The 15,264-nt window shown below is 34.8% G+C and overlaps 2 protein-coding genes and 1 pseudogene across 4 annotated transcripts; 1 reads left to right on the forward strand and 2 right to left on the reverse strand.

Annotated features, from left to right (window-relative positions):
- Positions 1-283: 283 nt before the first annotated feature.
- LOC104786244 (receptor like protein 27 pseudogene) lies at positions 284-2,902 on the forward strand (annotated as a pseudogene). The gene has a single exon (XR_015556496.1). The product of XR_015556496.1 is annotated as a receptor like protein 27 pseudogene (transcript).
- A 693-nt stretch (positions 2,903-3,595) lies between these two features.
- Positions 3,596-7,659, reverse strand: LOC104786246 (histone-lysine N-methyltransferase family member SUVH2-like). Of its 2 annotated transcripts, XM_087449637.1 has the most exons (4): positions 7,423-7,596; positions 7,141-7,237; positions 4,011-6,148; positions 3,596-3,923 (listed from the first exon to the last, which is right to left on the reverse strand). In XM_087449637.1, the coding sequence occupies exon 3, from the start codon at positions 6,016-6,018 to the stop codon at positions 4,045-4,047; it is 1,974 nt and encodes a 657-aa protein (XP_087305763.1). In that variant the 5' UTR covers positions 6,019-6,148; positions 7,141-7,237; positions 7,423-7,596; the 3' UTR covers positions 3,596-3,923; positions 4,011-4,044. The 2 variants fall into 2 exon arrangements, with proteins under 2 accessions (XP_087305763.1, XP_010509908.2); XM_010511606.3 differs by lacking the exon at positions 7,141-7,237 and having other exon boundaries at positions 7,527-7,659.
- A 5,526-nt stretch (positions 7,660-13,185) lies between these two features.
- LOC104786248 (putative folate-biopterin transporter 9, chloroplastic) lies at positions 13,186-15,148 on the reverse strand. Its single transcript, XM_010511607.3, has 2 exons — positions 14,647-15,148; positions 13,186-14,556 (listed from the first exon to the last, which is right to left on the reverse strand). The coding sequence occupies exons 1-2, from the start codon at positions 15,089-15,091 to the stop codon at positions 13,415-13,417; spliced, it is 1,587 nt and encodes a 528-aa protein (XP_010509909.2). The 5' UTR covers positions 15,092-15,148; the 3' UTR covers positions 13,186-13,414.
- Positions 15,149-15,264: the final 116 nt, after the last annotated feature.

Here is a 15,264-nt window from a genome sequence, read left to right on the forward strand (position 1 = left end):
AGAAAATGACAACATTCTCAAAAGATCAAAACAGATCACAGATTAATGGCTGTGCACAGAATTTATGATGACACTGATCAATGTCCAGAATAAAAGGCAAACTTTTAAGATAACCATGTGGTCCATGTCTTAATTATTCTTTAACCCAAAAAAACTATTCAAGTCTTTTTCTTAGTCCCTGCCGCAATTATTAAATTAAGTTTACTTCTTTGTGAGCACTAACAGACCATCTCTCTAGAATCTTTAATAAGTGTTCTCCAATATATTAAGTTTACGCCACTGAGTGTGTGTGAATCTAACACGTATGAGATAACAACTAATCCAATCCTAACTACCTACAAGCCTAAAAGTCTTTGCCGAACATGGATGTATATGGTACGTCTAAAAGTCTTCTACATCTCTTTGCTTATTATATTCTTCTTTAAAAAAAAAGTTTTCATGATTACCATGTCATGTCTGCGTTTGCATTTTCTCTTGGTTCTCTTACTTTGTTGTGTCTTTGTTTCGACCGTCTTTACGATTGATGCTCTTGTTGTCGAACTTGCTGGTTGCCGCCCTGACCAAATTCAAGACCTAAAGCAGTTCAAGAACGAGTTTGATTCCCGTGATTGCAACCAAACGGACTACTTCAATGGAGTACGGTGCGATAACATGACGGGCATGGTCACAGAGCTACAGCTCCCACGTGGCTGTCTCACTGGAATCCTTAAGCCCAACAGTAGCCTCTTCGGGCTGCATCATCTCCGTTCGCTTGTTCTGTCTTTCAACAATTTCAGTTCCTCTTCAATCCCTTCCCAATTTGGCAATCTCAACAAATTAGAGGTCTTGGCTCTTTCCAATAATGGCTTCATCGGTCAAGTCCCTTCCTCAATTAGTAACCTAAGCATGCTTGCCTATTTAGACCTTACCTATAACGAGCTCACCGGTCGTTTTCCACCTGTACAGAACCTAACCAAGCTTTCCGTTTTAGGCCTTTCCCATAATCACATATCTGGAAACATCCCTTCTTCTTTGCTTACACTGCCTTTCTTGTCAACACTTGATTTGTCCGGAAACCATCTCACCGGTACTATTGACGTTCCAAACTCCTCTTTTTCATCTACGTTATTGAGCCTACGCCTTGCGAATAACCAGGTCGAAGCACAAATCCTAGGGCCTATCTCTAAGTACATCACCCTCACAGACCTCGATCTTGCTTCCCTAAACATAAGCCATCCAATTGACTTAAGGCTCTTCTCCTCTCTCAAATCTTTGTTGAACCTCCGCTTATCCGGAAACAAGTTAGCACCGGCCAGTTTCGGCTCACATCCAGACATCCCATTGAATTTGAACTTGAAAAATCTTGCCTTGTCGGGCTGTGGCATCAGTCAGTTCCCAAACTTCTTAAGGAGCCTTCGCAACTTGGAGCTTATAGACATTTCCAGCAATAGAATACAAGGGAAAGTCCCTGAGTGGTTTTGGAACCTTCCACGTCTGAGCATAGTGACTATTTCTAACAACTCTTTCACCGGATTTGAAGGTTCGGAGGACGTTTTAGTGAATTCATCGGTGAGGTTATTAGATTTGGCATTAAACAAATTTTCAGGACTATTTCCTAAACCACCACACACTCTCAACCTCTTATCTGCATGGAACAATAGCTTCACAGGGAACATACATCTTACAATTTGCAACCGAAGCTCTCTTTCTGCTCTTGATCTCTCTTACAACAACTTCACCGGTTCAATTCCTCAATGTCTGAGTAAATTCCGAAGCTCTCTCACTGCTGTTAATCTCCGAAGGAACAACTTGGAGGGAAGTCTTCCAGACATATTCTATGATGGTTCCTTGCTTCGGTCACTGGATGTTGGTTACAATCAACTAACTGGGAAGCTTCCGAGGTCTCTTCTGAATTGCTCATCTCTCAAGTTTCTAAATGTTGACAACAACAGAATCGAAGACACGTTTCCTTTCTGGCTCAAGGCATTGCCTCATTTGCAGGTCCTTAGCCTGCGTTCAAACAAATTTTATGGCCCAATATCTCTTCTTGGTCAAGGTCCTCTTGCATTCCCTGAACTGCGCATACTTGAAATATCAGATAACAACTTTACAGGAAGCTTGCCACCAAATTACTTTGTGAACTGGAAAGCATCATCACTCCAGATGAATAGAGATGGGAGAATCTATATGGGAGACTACAACAACCCTGAGTATAACTATCAAGATACCACGGATTTGCAATACAAAGGTCTATTCATGGAGCACACAAAGGTCCTTACTTTCTACAGCAACATTGATTTATCTGGTAACAGATTCGAAGGACAGATTCCTGAATCTATCGGTCTCTTGAAGGCTCTTATTGCACTCAACTTGTCAAACAACGCTTTCACAGGCCATATACCTCTATCTTTGGCAAATCTTAAGGCACTCCAGTCACTAGACCTGTCAAGAAACCAACTCTCAGGGACAATTCCTAATGGACTCAAGACCCTCTCGTTTTTGGCGTACATGAATGTGTCTCATAACCAACTCACAGGTGAAATACCACAAGGGACACAAATCACTGGACAGCCAAAATCCTCCTTTGAAGGGAATGCAGGGCTTTGTGGTCTTCCTCTCAAACAAAGTTGCGTCAGGACTAACGCACCACCAATACAACAACCAGAGCAAGAAAAAGAAGAAGAAGAACTACTGAACTGGAAAGCAGTGGTAATAGGATGTGTGCCTGGACTGTTGTTTGGACTAACATTAGGACATGTTATAGCTTTATACAAGCCGGAGTGGCTCGTCAAGAAAATTGGTCGGGATAAGCATAGAAACCATTAAGATTGTTTCTGGTTTTGTGTTTGATCTTTGAATGACTGCCCATTTCTTTTTTGTAACCAAGCATCTCATATATATAACAAAGACACTCTCTTCACCAGCTTTTTCCTATATCATATTCATAATCCCAGCCAAGGTCATCGTCACTCAAGCTGCACAAGTAGTGGAAGAGGGAAACGTCAACATGATTCAAAGACAGCGAACACATGAATATTTTCAATCATTGCCCACAACAATATTCATCAAACAATGCGAATGACTGAGAATCCAGAGAGAATCAGTCTTAAGGTATATAGTTCATTACAGAAATACACAAACTCCAGACGAACCTAAACCCTAGTTTAAGCCCCTAAACCCAAAATTCAGAAGATCAATCCGAGTTATTTACAAGAGAATTGGATTGTTCTTGCTAATGAAATCGAGAGAAACTAAGCACAAATCAAATCACCTAGAGGAGATTCTTGATTTCGGATTCCACCACCGAAACTTCGATGAGAGTGCCGGTGATCGCAATTGCTCCGCCGTTATCGGGCGAGTTTCCTTCGTCGAGTTTCACCAATTATTAACATTCCGGTTTACTTGAATTTGAAATACCGGTCTGGTGTCAACTTTGGTTTTAGCTTCTTCTTCTTCTTCTTCTTCCGGTTAACTTTTGTGAGTAAAAAAGAGATGTTTTTTTCCCGTTTCCTTTTGTTAAGAGAGTAATGAAAGGTTTAAAATAGAGACTAGACTTCTTGGTGTTGTTGATCTGCAATGCTACTATGCTTCTAGTAGAGAGATGCCTCTGGCAATCTTTTAAAGATAAAATGAGTTACCAACTTCAGAAAGCCTTTCTACAAAAATTCTTTACAGAATGTTTTGTTGATTTACTGTTACATTTTTTTTTTTTTCAGCTTTAAGCTCCATCAAATGAGCGACAGAGAACCATACAAAAAATTTCAGTACACTAATAACAGAACAAATGCTACATTTGACAAAGAGAAGTCTTTTAGTCTTTACCGCCCCACCAAAACGGATGCATAACTTTCTCCTACCATGCCTCCCGTTCTTGCTTCACAGAAAGGTGGGAAGACGAACAACAACAAACGAGCAGAGAAAGGCTTACTCAAAATTTTCTCCATCTGCATCAATGTTGTAACTGATTAATGCCATAGGAGCAAAACACAGAGACCAAGGATATAACAACATTATGATTGATGAGATCGTACCTCAAGATATATCACAAAGATAAACTTTTGCAAACTAGTTGCAGATGGCCAGCTTCCCCGTCACCTCATCGGCCAAGCCATAATCCATGCTTAGCTCGGACATCGGTGGGATGTTCTCCGTTGCAAAGAGCATGACCCGGGGGAACGACAGATGGTTATGGTCGTACAAAACAAACTGCACCATCACATTCGGTTCTTTGCTGTGACTAATGTAGCAAGCCACGTTCCTCATTTTTGACACATCCATTGCGAAATCCAGTGGAGGGAGAGATGGGTAATTCGGCCTAACGTTATCCGGGTACACTTCAGATAAATCGCCCCAGTTACTCCATTGGTCCGTGAAGCGACCAGGATAGACCATAACATCCCCATTCATTGACAGAATCTCAGCTTGATGTCTTGTGACAACAACACCTGCGTATTCGCATATGAAAGAGCCAGCTTCAATCAGATCGAGTGTCCTGACACTCCAACAGGTATCCTTGGATCTGAAAACCTCTAGCCTTTTCCTCAATCCCTTTTGTGTCACACGGCTCTTACAGCCTGGACCACACTTGCAGAAGTCCCCACATTCAAATACCACACGCTTCCCGCTCAATAGATGCCCGTTATCATCATATGCAAACTCACCACCGTTCTTCCTTGCACAGAGACAATCATCTGTACAGGCGTTAGTACAATCACAGCCAGTCCTGTTGATCCCCCCACCTTGACCAAAAATTCCAGGAGGAAAGATAGATTTTGCAATGTACTCATAGTGTATCGGTTCTTGATCCCCATCTATGTCATTATACAGAAACACACAGACATTCTCCTTCTTGTTAGAAATATCTAAGCTAACATACCCATGAGGCCTAACCTTCAACGGCTCAAGTCTAAGTGTTTGTGCATCCCTCATTACCGCACTAGCCCTCCTAGGTTGCCCTTCCATCCTAACCAACTTAAATTTGAACACTCCATAACCGGACTTCCCAACAGCAAACCAGCAATCTACAATCTGATACAAACCATCATAGACATACACCTTCGAGGTAACGCTGTTCTCATACTTAATTCCTCTAATCACCCGTACCTCAATGCCATAGTGCATACTCCTCTCCATTCCCAGGTTCCCACCTACAAGCCTCTGGTCCTCACACTGCCTGTGTTGCTTATCCTGCCCACCGTGACCAGTATAAACCAGAACATCTCCTTGATCTTCATCATCCTCATACCCACCTGATACAATAATGCTTGTAGCTATAGGCTCTTTAGTAGCACTCCGATCAGCCGTTAAACAGTCAATCCCAGCTTGTTGCTGACCATGTAAACCAATGACGCAAAGCTCCATCCTGTAGAAGAAAACATCTCCAATCTCAACCCCAGCTACTGGACCAACTATGTGCTTCTCGTAGTTTAACCACAATCCTTTAGCCTTCATCATAGACGCAGCTATCATATCGCTCCTCCCTCTACGCCCCTTACCAAGTAGAGGTTGAGACTTCCTCTGCTCCGCTATTAGATGAACCCTAAGACACTCGTAAACCATCCGAGTTTGTTTCACGAGTTGCCGGAGTTGCTTCCGTTGATCATGACCTGGAATCGTAACTCTCGCCAGCTCTCTTGGTCTCTCGAAACTCGTCTTCGGAGGAGGCGGGACACCAAATTCCCGGTTATCCCCTAATCCCGGAGGCGGTTCAACGAATCCCCGGTTATCTTCTTCATCCGGTACAGCAACGAGCGCACGGGAATCCAATCCGTAAACGGAGACTCCGTCTAATCCTTCGACCTGCCACGGCTTGAATGCGGAGCGGAAGAGCTTGGAGATACGTACGAACTCGGCGATGAGATGATCGTTACTGGCTGATTGATCGGAGATAGGTGATGGTGGAGTTTGCAATTCTTCGACTGGCTCCGCCTTAACTTCCAGATTTCCGGTGATAACAGTTTCGCCGGCTGTGGTTCCGGCGGTTGAAGATTGAGAATCCGGCATTAGGTTGAGGTCAGGAAATGGCATCACTGTACTCATCCTACCCAATGAACCGAAGACAATACCCGGGCTCCGAGTCCGGAAACTATTCGGGTCACGATTCGGGCCCGGCCTCCTTAGTTTGCTTGCATCTCTTCGAGGCTGCCTCAACTTGTCCACGGGACTGTTCCTGTTTGGGCAAAGAAAAAAAAAATCAAAATTGGGTTAGTTCAATTAATTTGTACGATACATATTTTTCTTATGAAAAATATTAGAAAGAATGAATTTTTTTCTTTCTTCACAATTCATATAATTCAAATTAAAACTATAGATTTAATAATCTTTTGTTATTGTAACTTACAAAAAAAGAATTTTATTATGAAAATATGTTGTAATGTGGATACACTAGTTTAAAGTATGATATTAATGGGTTTAAATTATTTGAAAAATTTAAGCTATAATTTGATTTGTGATGGGTTTGAACTGTGAACCCAATATGCAATTTCTAGTATAATCTTCATTTATAATAACAATACATTTAGTTACAACTAAATAAACTAATTTTTAGAAATTTTTAAAAGATGTCACCTATTTCCATCCGTAAAATCCATGATAAACTATATGGACAAATCTTTAGAACATTATGGTTATGAATGGTTATTAGTTTTTAGATGGTTTTTGGTTTTTAGATTTTAGATTTTGGATTTTGGTTTCTGATTTTTTTGGTTTAGATTTTGCTATTCATTTTAAAATTAATAAATAAAAACTATAAAGTCAGAAATAAAACATATTCACGTTGAAAGAATTTTTTTCACAAAAACCATAAAATTATGGTTTTTAGTTTCTCTTTGAAATTGCAAGAAACCACTCAAAAACTAGTTTCCCTAAATTTAAGGGAATCTATTTTTAAAAAATCTTGAATGGTAAAAAAATAGATTTTCAAAGAATCAAAATTCAAAAACTACCTAAAACCATTCAAGGCCATATGTTTTAGATATTTTACAATGTGAAAAAATAGTTTAATATGTGATATTGATGGGCTTAAACCCACTATGTATTTAAAAAAAAAATAAGTTATAATATGATACGGTAATTTAAAATGTGAAATTGATGGGCTTCAACCCAATATGTAACGTATGGGTTTTATCTTCATTTTAAAAGGATAAAATTGTAAAATTATACCAGATATCTTCGTCTTCTTATGATTGAAAACCCTATTTTACAGCGGCGGCAACTATGTGTTTTTATCCTCATTATCTTGAGTTTTAACCATTATTTTCTGATTAAAACCACAACAATAAAGATCTTGTAATATAATAATTAATACTCTTAGTTACAATTAAGAAAACTAAATTTTAGCGAAAGTTAAAAGAAGTCATCTGTTTCCATCCGCAAACCATAACACGATAAAGAGACAAAATTTTGGAACATTGTGTTTGGAGATTTTGTAGTAAATATTTTGACGTATTAGTTTTGTAATCAAATCTATATACATATACATGAATTTTCAGATTGGAATTCATCATAGCGATAACTAATAAAATTGTAAATGAAGGTTTGGAGAATACCTCATTTCCTCTACTATGGATGACTTAACCAAAAAATAAAATTTTCTCTCTTTGCATACGAGTTTTAGATACTTTGATAAAGGACAACAACAACGTATTTATAGACTAATGATAAATGATAATAGTTCAACAACTATAAATGTAAATTATATTATTCATAGAAACATATCTTGTATATATTAATTGAGAATATATATTTCAGAGTAGAATTATAAAATTTTAAGAAAAATATGAAAAAATGATATTAGAATTAAATACAATATCTTTGTAATATGTAGATATTTTATTTAAATGTATATTTCTTTTTATTGCTCAAAGTTGTTATGTATTTCATTTGTTCTTAACAAACTATAAATTTGAAAGAGATATTGAAAATATTTTATTCCGAGCTACAAAGGAAAATATACATTTATATTTTAATTAAAGAAAATATACTTAAAATAATAATTATATATATATATATATAGTTATAGTGTCATTTGATATTTTCTATAAGTTTTATGATTATATTCTGAAACTAGATTTTAACTCACTGTACACCGTGTGCATATAATTTTATTATTATTTATATTTTATGTTGTATTTGTTTGTTAAATATTGGATGTTTTGTAAATAGAGGAATAACTAAATTTTCCGGCCGTTTGTATGACTAAATGTTTATATTATTTTTTTAACCCGTAATATACTTCATGATCATTTGTTTGTTATATGTATATAGTTTATTTTGTTTAGTGCTTGAGATTCTATTTTGATTTTTAATTATTATAACAAAATATAAGGATCTAAATACATAATAAGTCATTTATACACTATGATTAAGTCAAATTGTTCCTAATGATTTAATTATTTTACACAATCTTAGTTAAATCAACTTAATTTTATATGTCATATATTCTAATATTAATAGTGTTGAAAAATAATAAAATGAGGATTTAACCCGTGTTAGCACAAATTTAATGATGTTTTATTAATTCCAGCATGTCCTCTTTATAACTCATCTAAATTTTTTTAATTTTACATATTCGCAATATTTTAAAATTTTATTAAGTTTATATAGATTAATTACAATATTTAAATAAATGTGAACTGAATTTCTTCTTACGTTAAAAATTAAAGCTCACATGTATGGAAAACAAAATGGAAATCAAATTGTTGTTTTATTTGTTTGCAAATGATTCAGAGATAGAATATCTTCGAAACACAATAGATGGTGTGGTTAAATATATCATAGTTTCTATTTCCATATTGATTTGGATGTAATTTTTTTTAGTTGGAATGAAATGTAAAATATTTAGAAAATAAAATTTGAAGTAATGCTATTTTTGGAAATTTTTTAGGGATTAACTTTGTAAATAAGTTTTTAAATAAGTACAAATAAAATGGTAGAACTCAAAATGTACTTCAAATATATATATATAGATATGCATTTGTAGTGTCATTTATAGTTTTTGAACTATTAACATGAGTTTAAACGTAGATGGTTGAAATTAAGTTAAAAAAAAAAGAATCTCAAAAACAATTCACCATTTTTCTCTATAAATACATGATTTCTCGTCATTTATCAAATACATGATTTTTATATATAAATAACGAGAATAATGTATTTATAGAGGAAACTACAATAATTTTTGAATATTTTTTTAAGAAATTAAAATCTCAACTATCCATACTCATGATAATAATTTTAAAACTATAAATGCACATTGTACTAGTCATAAAAACATATCTTGTATATATTAGTAGTGAAATATATTCCAGCAATCCTGAAATTTTAAGAAAATTAATTACCAATAAAATTACATTAGAATTAAATACAATATTCTCACCACCAAAGTCAAAATCAAAAGGACAATACTTGGGTTTAGGGGTGAACCTCTTTATTTACCTCCTTATCAAATAAGGAAACAAAATTTGTATACATCATTGTAAAATAAAAAATTCAAACCGCTCATTTATAAACCAAACTGATATATAATCCCGTTGTAATTGTAAAATCTAAACCCTAACCACCTCATTTGTAAACCCAAACCGATATATAATTTTGTTTTAGTTGTAAAATCAAACCCTAACCACCTCATTTGTAAATCCAAACCGACATATAATTTCGTTCTAATTGTTAAATCTAAACTTTAACCACCTAATTTGTAAACCCAAACCGACATATAATTTTGTTTTAATTGTAAAATCTAAACCCTAACCACCTCATTTGTAAATCCAAACCGACATATAATGTCGTTTTAATTGTAAAATCTACACCCTAATCACCTCATTTGTAAACTTGTGACACCCCGGATTGCGGAGAGGTTTAAAAGAGTTAATTTGACCACCTATGTCACCAAAGTGCACTTATCTTTTCAGTCAACGGTCCTGAGAGAACTCGACAGTTAAGAATGCTTATGCTAGAGTAGTCTTAGGATAGGTGACCTTTGGGGAAGTGACTGTCGGAACTGTGCGAGTGAGGACAAAACACAGGAAAATATCATTTGGTAATTTGTAGGGATGGTAACAAGTTTTTAAAACCTCCCGGACGTAGCAAACCGACTGTCGGATATGAATGGGCTCAAGGGACTAGTGAGAGAACATGATACCCATTAAGGAAGGTAGGCATATGGATTGGGATTGAACATGAGGCATACTGAGAGGTGGTGGTTGGGGCGTTACAATCAGACTGACATAGAATTTCGTTTTAATTGTAAAATCTAAAACATAATTCTCATTTATAAATTCAAATCGATACATAACTTCGTTTAATTGTAAAATCTAGACCAAGCCAATATTTAACTTTCCTTAATTAAAAATATACAGAATTTGAGAGGGAAAGAGATGAATAAAAAGGTTCATCCAAGTAACTTGAGTATTTTTCAAATTAAAATTGATGTTAACAAAAGATTCATAGGATCCCTATACTAGGAGAGAAAGTCGGTGTATTCGTAAAAATTTGCAGTATGAATTGGCCATTGACCGTTGTTGATCAGCAAAAAAAAAAAACCAAAGTGTTACTCTGATAAACATGAAATCTATGGATGCAAAATAACAAAAAATATATGGATGCTCCACCTATATATTTTAATTTTGAAAATATTATAATATGATCTATGAGCTCTAAAGGATGGTTTAAGACGTGGGAGATGCGTTAGAAATCTTACCAAAAGAGTTGCTCGAAACAGATGAACTTTGACGAGTTTAAAGGGATTCAGATGATGGTTCCTCATATTCTCTTACAGTTATCATGTCCTACAATGATACAGAAAACATGATGGAGATCGATGGTCATAATTATTCAAAGTTATTGAAAAGAGGAAGAGAAAACCTTGTTATATATGGTTAGTTTAGGCAAATCGATGGCAATGAGAGGTGGAAGAACCAATTATTAAGAGAGGATTTCGAGTAAGGAAGCTATAGAGAAGTCGGAGTTGTTCTTATTATATAGAGAAATCAACTATGCAAAACAATGCAAAAGTAGTGTTTAATCTCATTTAGCCATTAAGCCCCTTAAAGTGACACCTAATCGTCTGTGTTCCTTAAATCACACCCACAAGATCATTCGAATCTTTGATCTCAGCCACTTAAATTTCTGATTTCCTTTTAATTTTCTTATGAAATCCCAATTTGCGAAAAAAATATATCACACACAATCTTATTTTTGAAAACCGTAACTTTTACAAAATAACATACCAATTTCATCATTACTATTCAAAATGGTCTAATCTAGACTTTAATTTATAATCCTAATACTAGATTTTAACCCGCGGTATACTGCGGGCATATAATTTTTATTATAATTTGTATTTTCTGTCGATATATTTGTTAAATATTAGATGTTTTGTAAATAGATGAATAACTAAATTTTTTTCGGCTGTTGTGCGGCTAAAATGTTTATATTATTTTTTTAAAACTGCAACACACTTCATAACCATTTGTTTGTTATATCTAGTTTGTTTTATTTAGTGTTTAAGATTCTAATTTGATTTCTAATTATTATAACAAAAATTAAGATATCTAATTACATAATAAGTAATTTATACGCTGTGATTAAATCACATTTTTCCTAAACGATTTAATTATTTTACACATTTTTAGTTAAATCAACTTGACTTTATATATATGTTAAATATTATAATATTAGTAGTGTTGACAAATAATAAAATGAGGATTTAACCTGTGCTAGCACAAATTTAATAATATTTTATTAATTCTAACATATCTTCTTTATAACTCATCTACTATATAAATACATAAACACATTATAAAGTATTTGAAACTTTTTTAATTTTACATATTCGTATTATTTAAAATTTTTATTAAATTTATATATGTTAATTATAATATTTAAATAAATGTCAATCAAAGTTCTTCTTACATTAAAAATCAAAATTCACAGATTTTGGTAAATAAAATCGGAATCAAATTGTTATTTTTTTTGTTAGCAAAGGATTCAGATATAGAATATTTTCAAAATCTAACAGAATGCGTGGTTACATATATTATGGCCTTGAATGGCATCAGATTTTATATCAGATTTTGGCTTTTGATTATGCAAAAACTATTTTTTCAGCCATTCATGAATTTTAAAAAATAGATTTCCTAAATATCAGGGAAACCAGATTTTGCTAGATTTTACCAATTCCTTCATAGAATCTAAAAACCACATTTTGTGGGTTTTTAGGAAAAAATATTACGTGACTATTTTTTTCTAATAAAAAAACTATAATTAATTCAATTAAGCCTTTTTAAAAAATAATTATATACAAAAACCAAAAACTAATCAAGTTACCATTCAAGTTTTTACAAAAACTAAAATCTACACCAAAAATCAAAAACTCAAAAAACCAAAAACTTAAAGCCAAAAACAAAAAACTAAAAACTAAAACCATTTAAAAACTACAAAACATTCAAGGCCTATATTTATATTTCCATATTGATTGTTGTTATTTTTTAGTTTGAATGGAATATAAACTATTTAGGAAACAAAATCTGAATTAATGTTTTTGGAAAATGTTTAGAAATTAATGTTGTAAATAATTTTTTAAATAAACAAAACTAAAAGAGTATAACACAAAATATATTAAAAAAATGTTAATATAGATTCTTCAAATTTATGACATTATCCATGCACAGCTCTCATAAATATTGGAGATTTACGAGCTTTCTTTTAAAAAAACTCACTAAAATTTGTCAAATGAAACGTAACCACGTTGAACCTTTTCCATACTGTCTTATTCTAGTACGAGAATTTATGTGCCATTGGCTTTTTGCAATGAACCAATTTCAACCGTATCCTGTCAGAAGATGATCTCGTAATGACACTTTTGGTTATTTTCCATACCAATCCGATTTACCAAAACATTATTCGTAATTCGTAAACACTACCGAATCAAATGTTGACCAATTTAGCTAAACTGAGTTTTTTTTTTTGTTTTTTTTCTTTTTTTGTGACAATAGAATAACAACAATCAATATAGAAATATAAAAATGGACTAAAAGAATAAAATATATATATATATATATATATATAAACAGTTTGCTTGAACTTTTAGTATTGTCGGGTCTCTTCTGCATGCAACACGTACTGATAATGAACAAATGTGGCGCTTGGACATCAACCACCGCTACTAAAAAGATACATTTGGTGTGAACAAATTAGATAATTTCGTGTATTCAAACCAAGAACGATGTATTCTTGACACTTTAGTTGTTGCATGCAGCAAACATTGGTGTTGACTGAAAATAAAACATTGTTTTCTCTCATCCATGCTCTAATTGGATTTATCAGATTCTTGACAATCTAGTATCATCCATGAAAACATCAGTATCCATCCTCTTGGTCCATAGAGACAATGATATTGCCACATATCTCATATCTAACTGTAACTGAGACTGATTCTTGTTTATGTTTCTCTTTCTCGACGGTAAGCAAAAACCTCCTGACCTATGACTCTCCCTACTCGTCTATTCCTTCTACTTTTCTTACTCATAGCTCTCTTTCCTTCTTTCTCAAAACCAGGCTCTGACATTGGAACATAGTGGATAAACCACAAAGGCACCAAAGCTGCCAAAGACTGTATGAGAATTCCTCCAGGTAGGTTCGTGTAATCCTTCGATGTTATCCCAATCATATTAGCCATTCCAAATCCAGCGAATCCGCTAACAACTGATGATAAACACATAGTTGAAGCAATGAAAGAGGTGACTGATCCTTCACAGCCTCCAGGGCACATATTTGCTAGCAAAACAGAGAAAGGAAGAATCTTGAACTGTGCTAGGGTTTCCGCTACACTAGAAAAACAGAGCACAAAAGCCTTGTTTGAGATCCCGAACGCAAGATTTATTTGCTTCACCAAGACGTAATCAAAGAGTATTGAAAAAGCGTAGAGGAGTTGCACGATATGGATCAACGGCCTCATGGGAAGTGTCTTCCAGTAACGGTCATAAACCACGATTAAACAGAGAAGCATCAACTGTCCAATAACCTTTGACATACCAATAACAGAAGGGTCAAGGTTTAGTACTTGAGTTTGGTAGCAGAAGACTGATCCTGAGAGAAGAGGCACCATTGCAATGGAAGCTACAATCCAAGTCAAAGGCTGAGAGATTTCATCTACGTGAACAAGTCCCACAAGATCCAAAAACTGTTTCTTTACGATCCCCAAAACAGAGCTTGTCTCTGGACTCACTTCTCTTATCCGTGGCAAGCTAACGGATTCTTCTTTAGATGATAAAGAAACAGTGAGCTGTAACGTCAACAAAGCTGTAAAAGCAAGAAACAAGATTCTAGGAGGTGTTTTGAGTAAGCAATATCCACCGAGTAAGTTCCCAAGGATCCCTCCAACTGCTGAAGCCATAAGCGCATAAGACTGAAGACCATTCACTTGATATCTTAAACCGTGTTCCGCAACAAGAGCGTCTTTAGCAACTTCAGCAATGGATGCTCCAAGGTTACTAAGAAGAACAAATGCCATAAGTGACGGAAGAGCTTCTCGAGCACCAGGAAATATAGCCAATGAACCCCATGCTAGACCCTGCAAAAGCACTGTGACAATACACTAAATTGAACCACTTGGAGCAGAGTAAGATAAGAAAGAGACTCTTTTTTATACACAGTTGGAGAAAGATAACTAACCTCCAATGGAGATGTAAGGAACTCTACGAGCACCACCGATGTAAACAACATCCGAGAGAACTCCATAGAGTGGCTTAGCAACCATGGGAAGAGTAGCAGTGTACTGCACAAGCTGAAGCGTCGATGGGTTGAGATTAAGACAATGAGCCATATGGAAGTTAAGTGCAAGCCATGGGAGACACCTCGACCCTTGAACCCAGTACCCTAAAGCACACAACAGAACCGTTTGTCCTTTATCTCTACCATTGTTGTTTCTCCTTTTAACCACCGAGACGCTACTGGTCAATATTGTTGTTGACCTTGTGTTGGACTTGGATTTCACGACAAGGGTTTTGCTTTGCCGCTTCTGTTTCTTGTTAATGGTGGTGTTTAAGCTTATTCCGTACGGAACTGATGGTTTCAAGAACTTAACTGGGGTTGAGATGGATAATAATGAATTATTCATGACTTCTTGAGCTTTGGTTTTGTTTTGTTTTTGGTTTCTCACGGATTCAAAATCTGGGGAGAAAAAAATTTAAGAGATGGAACAGAGAGAAAAGATGAGAAAGATTCACAGGTCGGTTCTTAGACCATGATTATCGGTAGTATATTAGAAGGGGAGTTCTTAAATTTTTTATG

This window comes from Camelina sativa, chromosome 5 (assembly GCF_030686135.1).
Source record: "Camelina sativa cultivar CO46 ecotype springtype chromosome 5, ASM3068613v1".
NCBI classification, from domain to species: Eukaryota; Viridiplantae; Streptophyta; class Magnoliopsida; order Brassicales; family Brassicaceae; genus Camelina; species Camelina sativa.

What these genes read in the sequence shown, in the direction of transcription:
- LOC104786248 (XM_010511607.3), bottom strand. Translation starts at nt 15,091, where the DNA reads ATGAATAATTCATTATTATCCATCTCAACCCCAGTTAAGTTCTTGAAA. An exon ending in TCCTTACATCTCCATTGGAG is followed by an intron (nt 14,557 to 14,646) that starts GTTAGTTATCTT and finishes GTATTGTCACAG; the next exon opens with TGCTTTTGCAGGGTCTAGCA.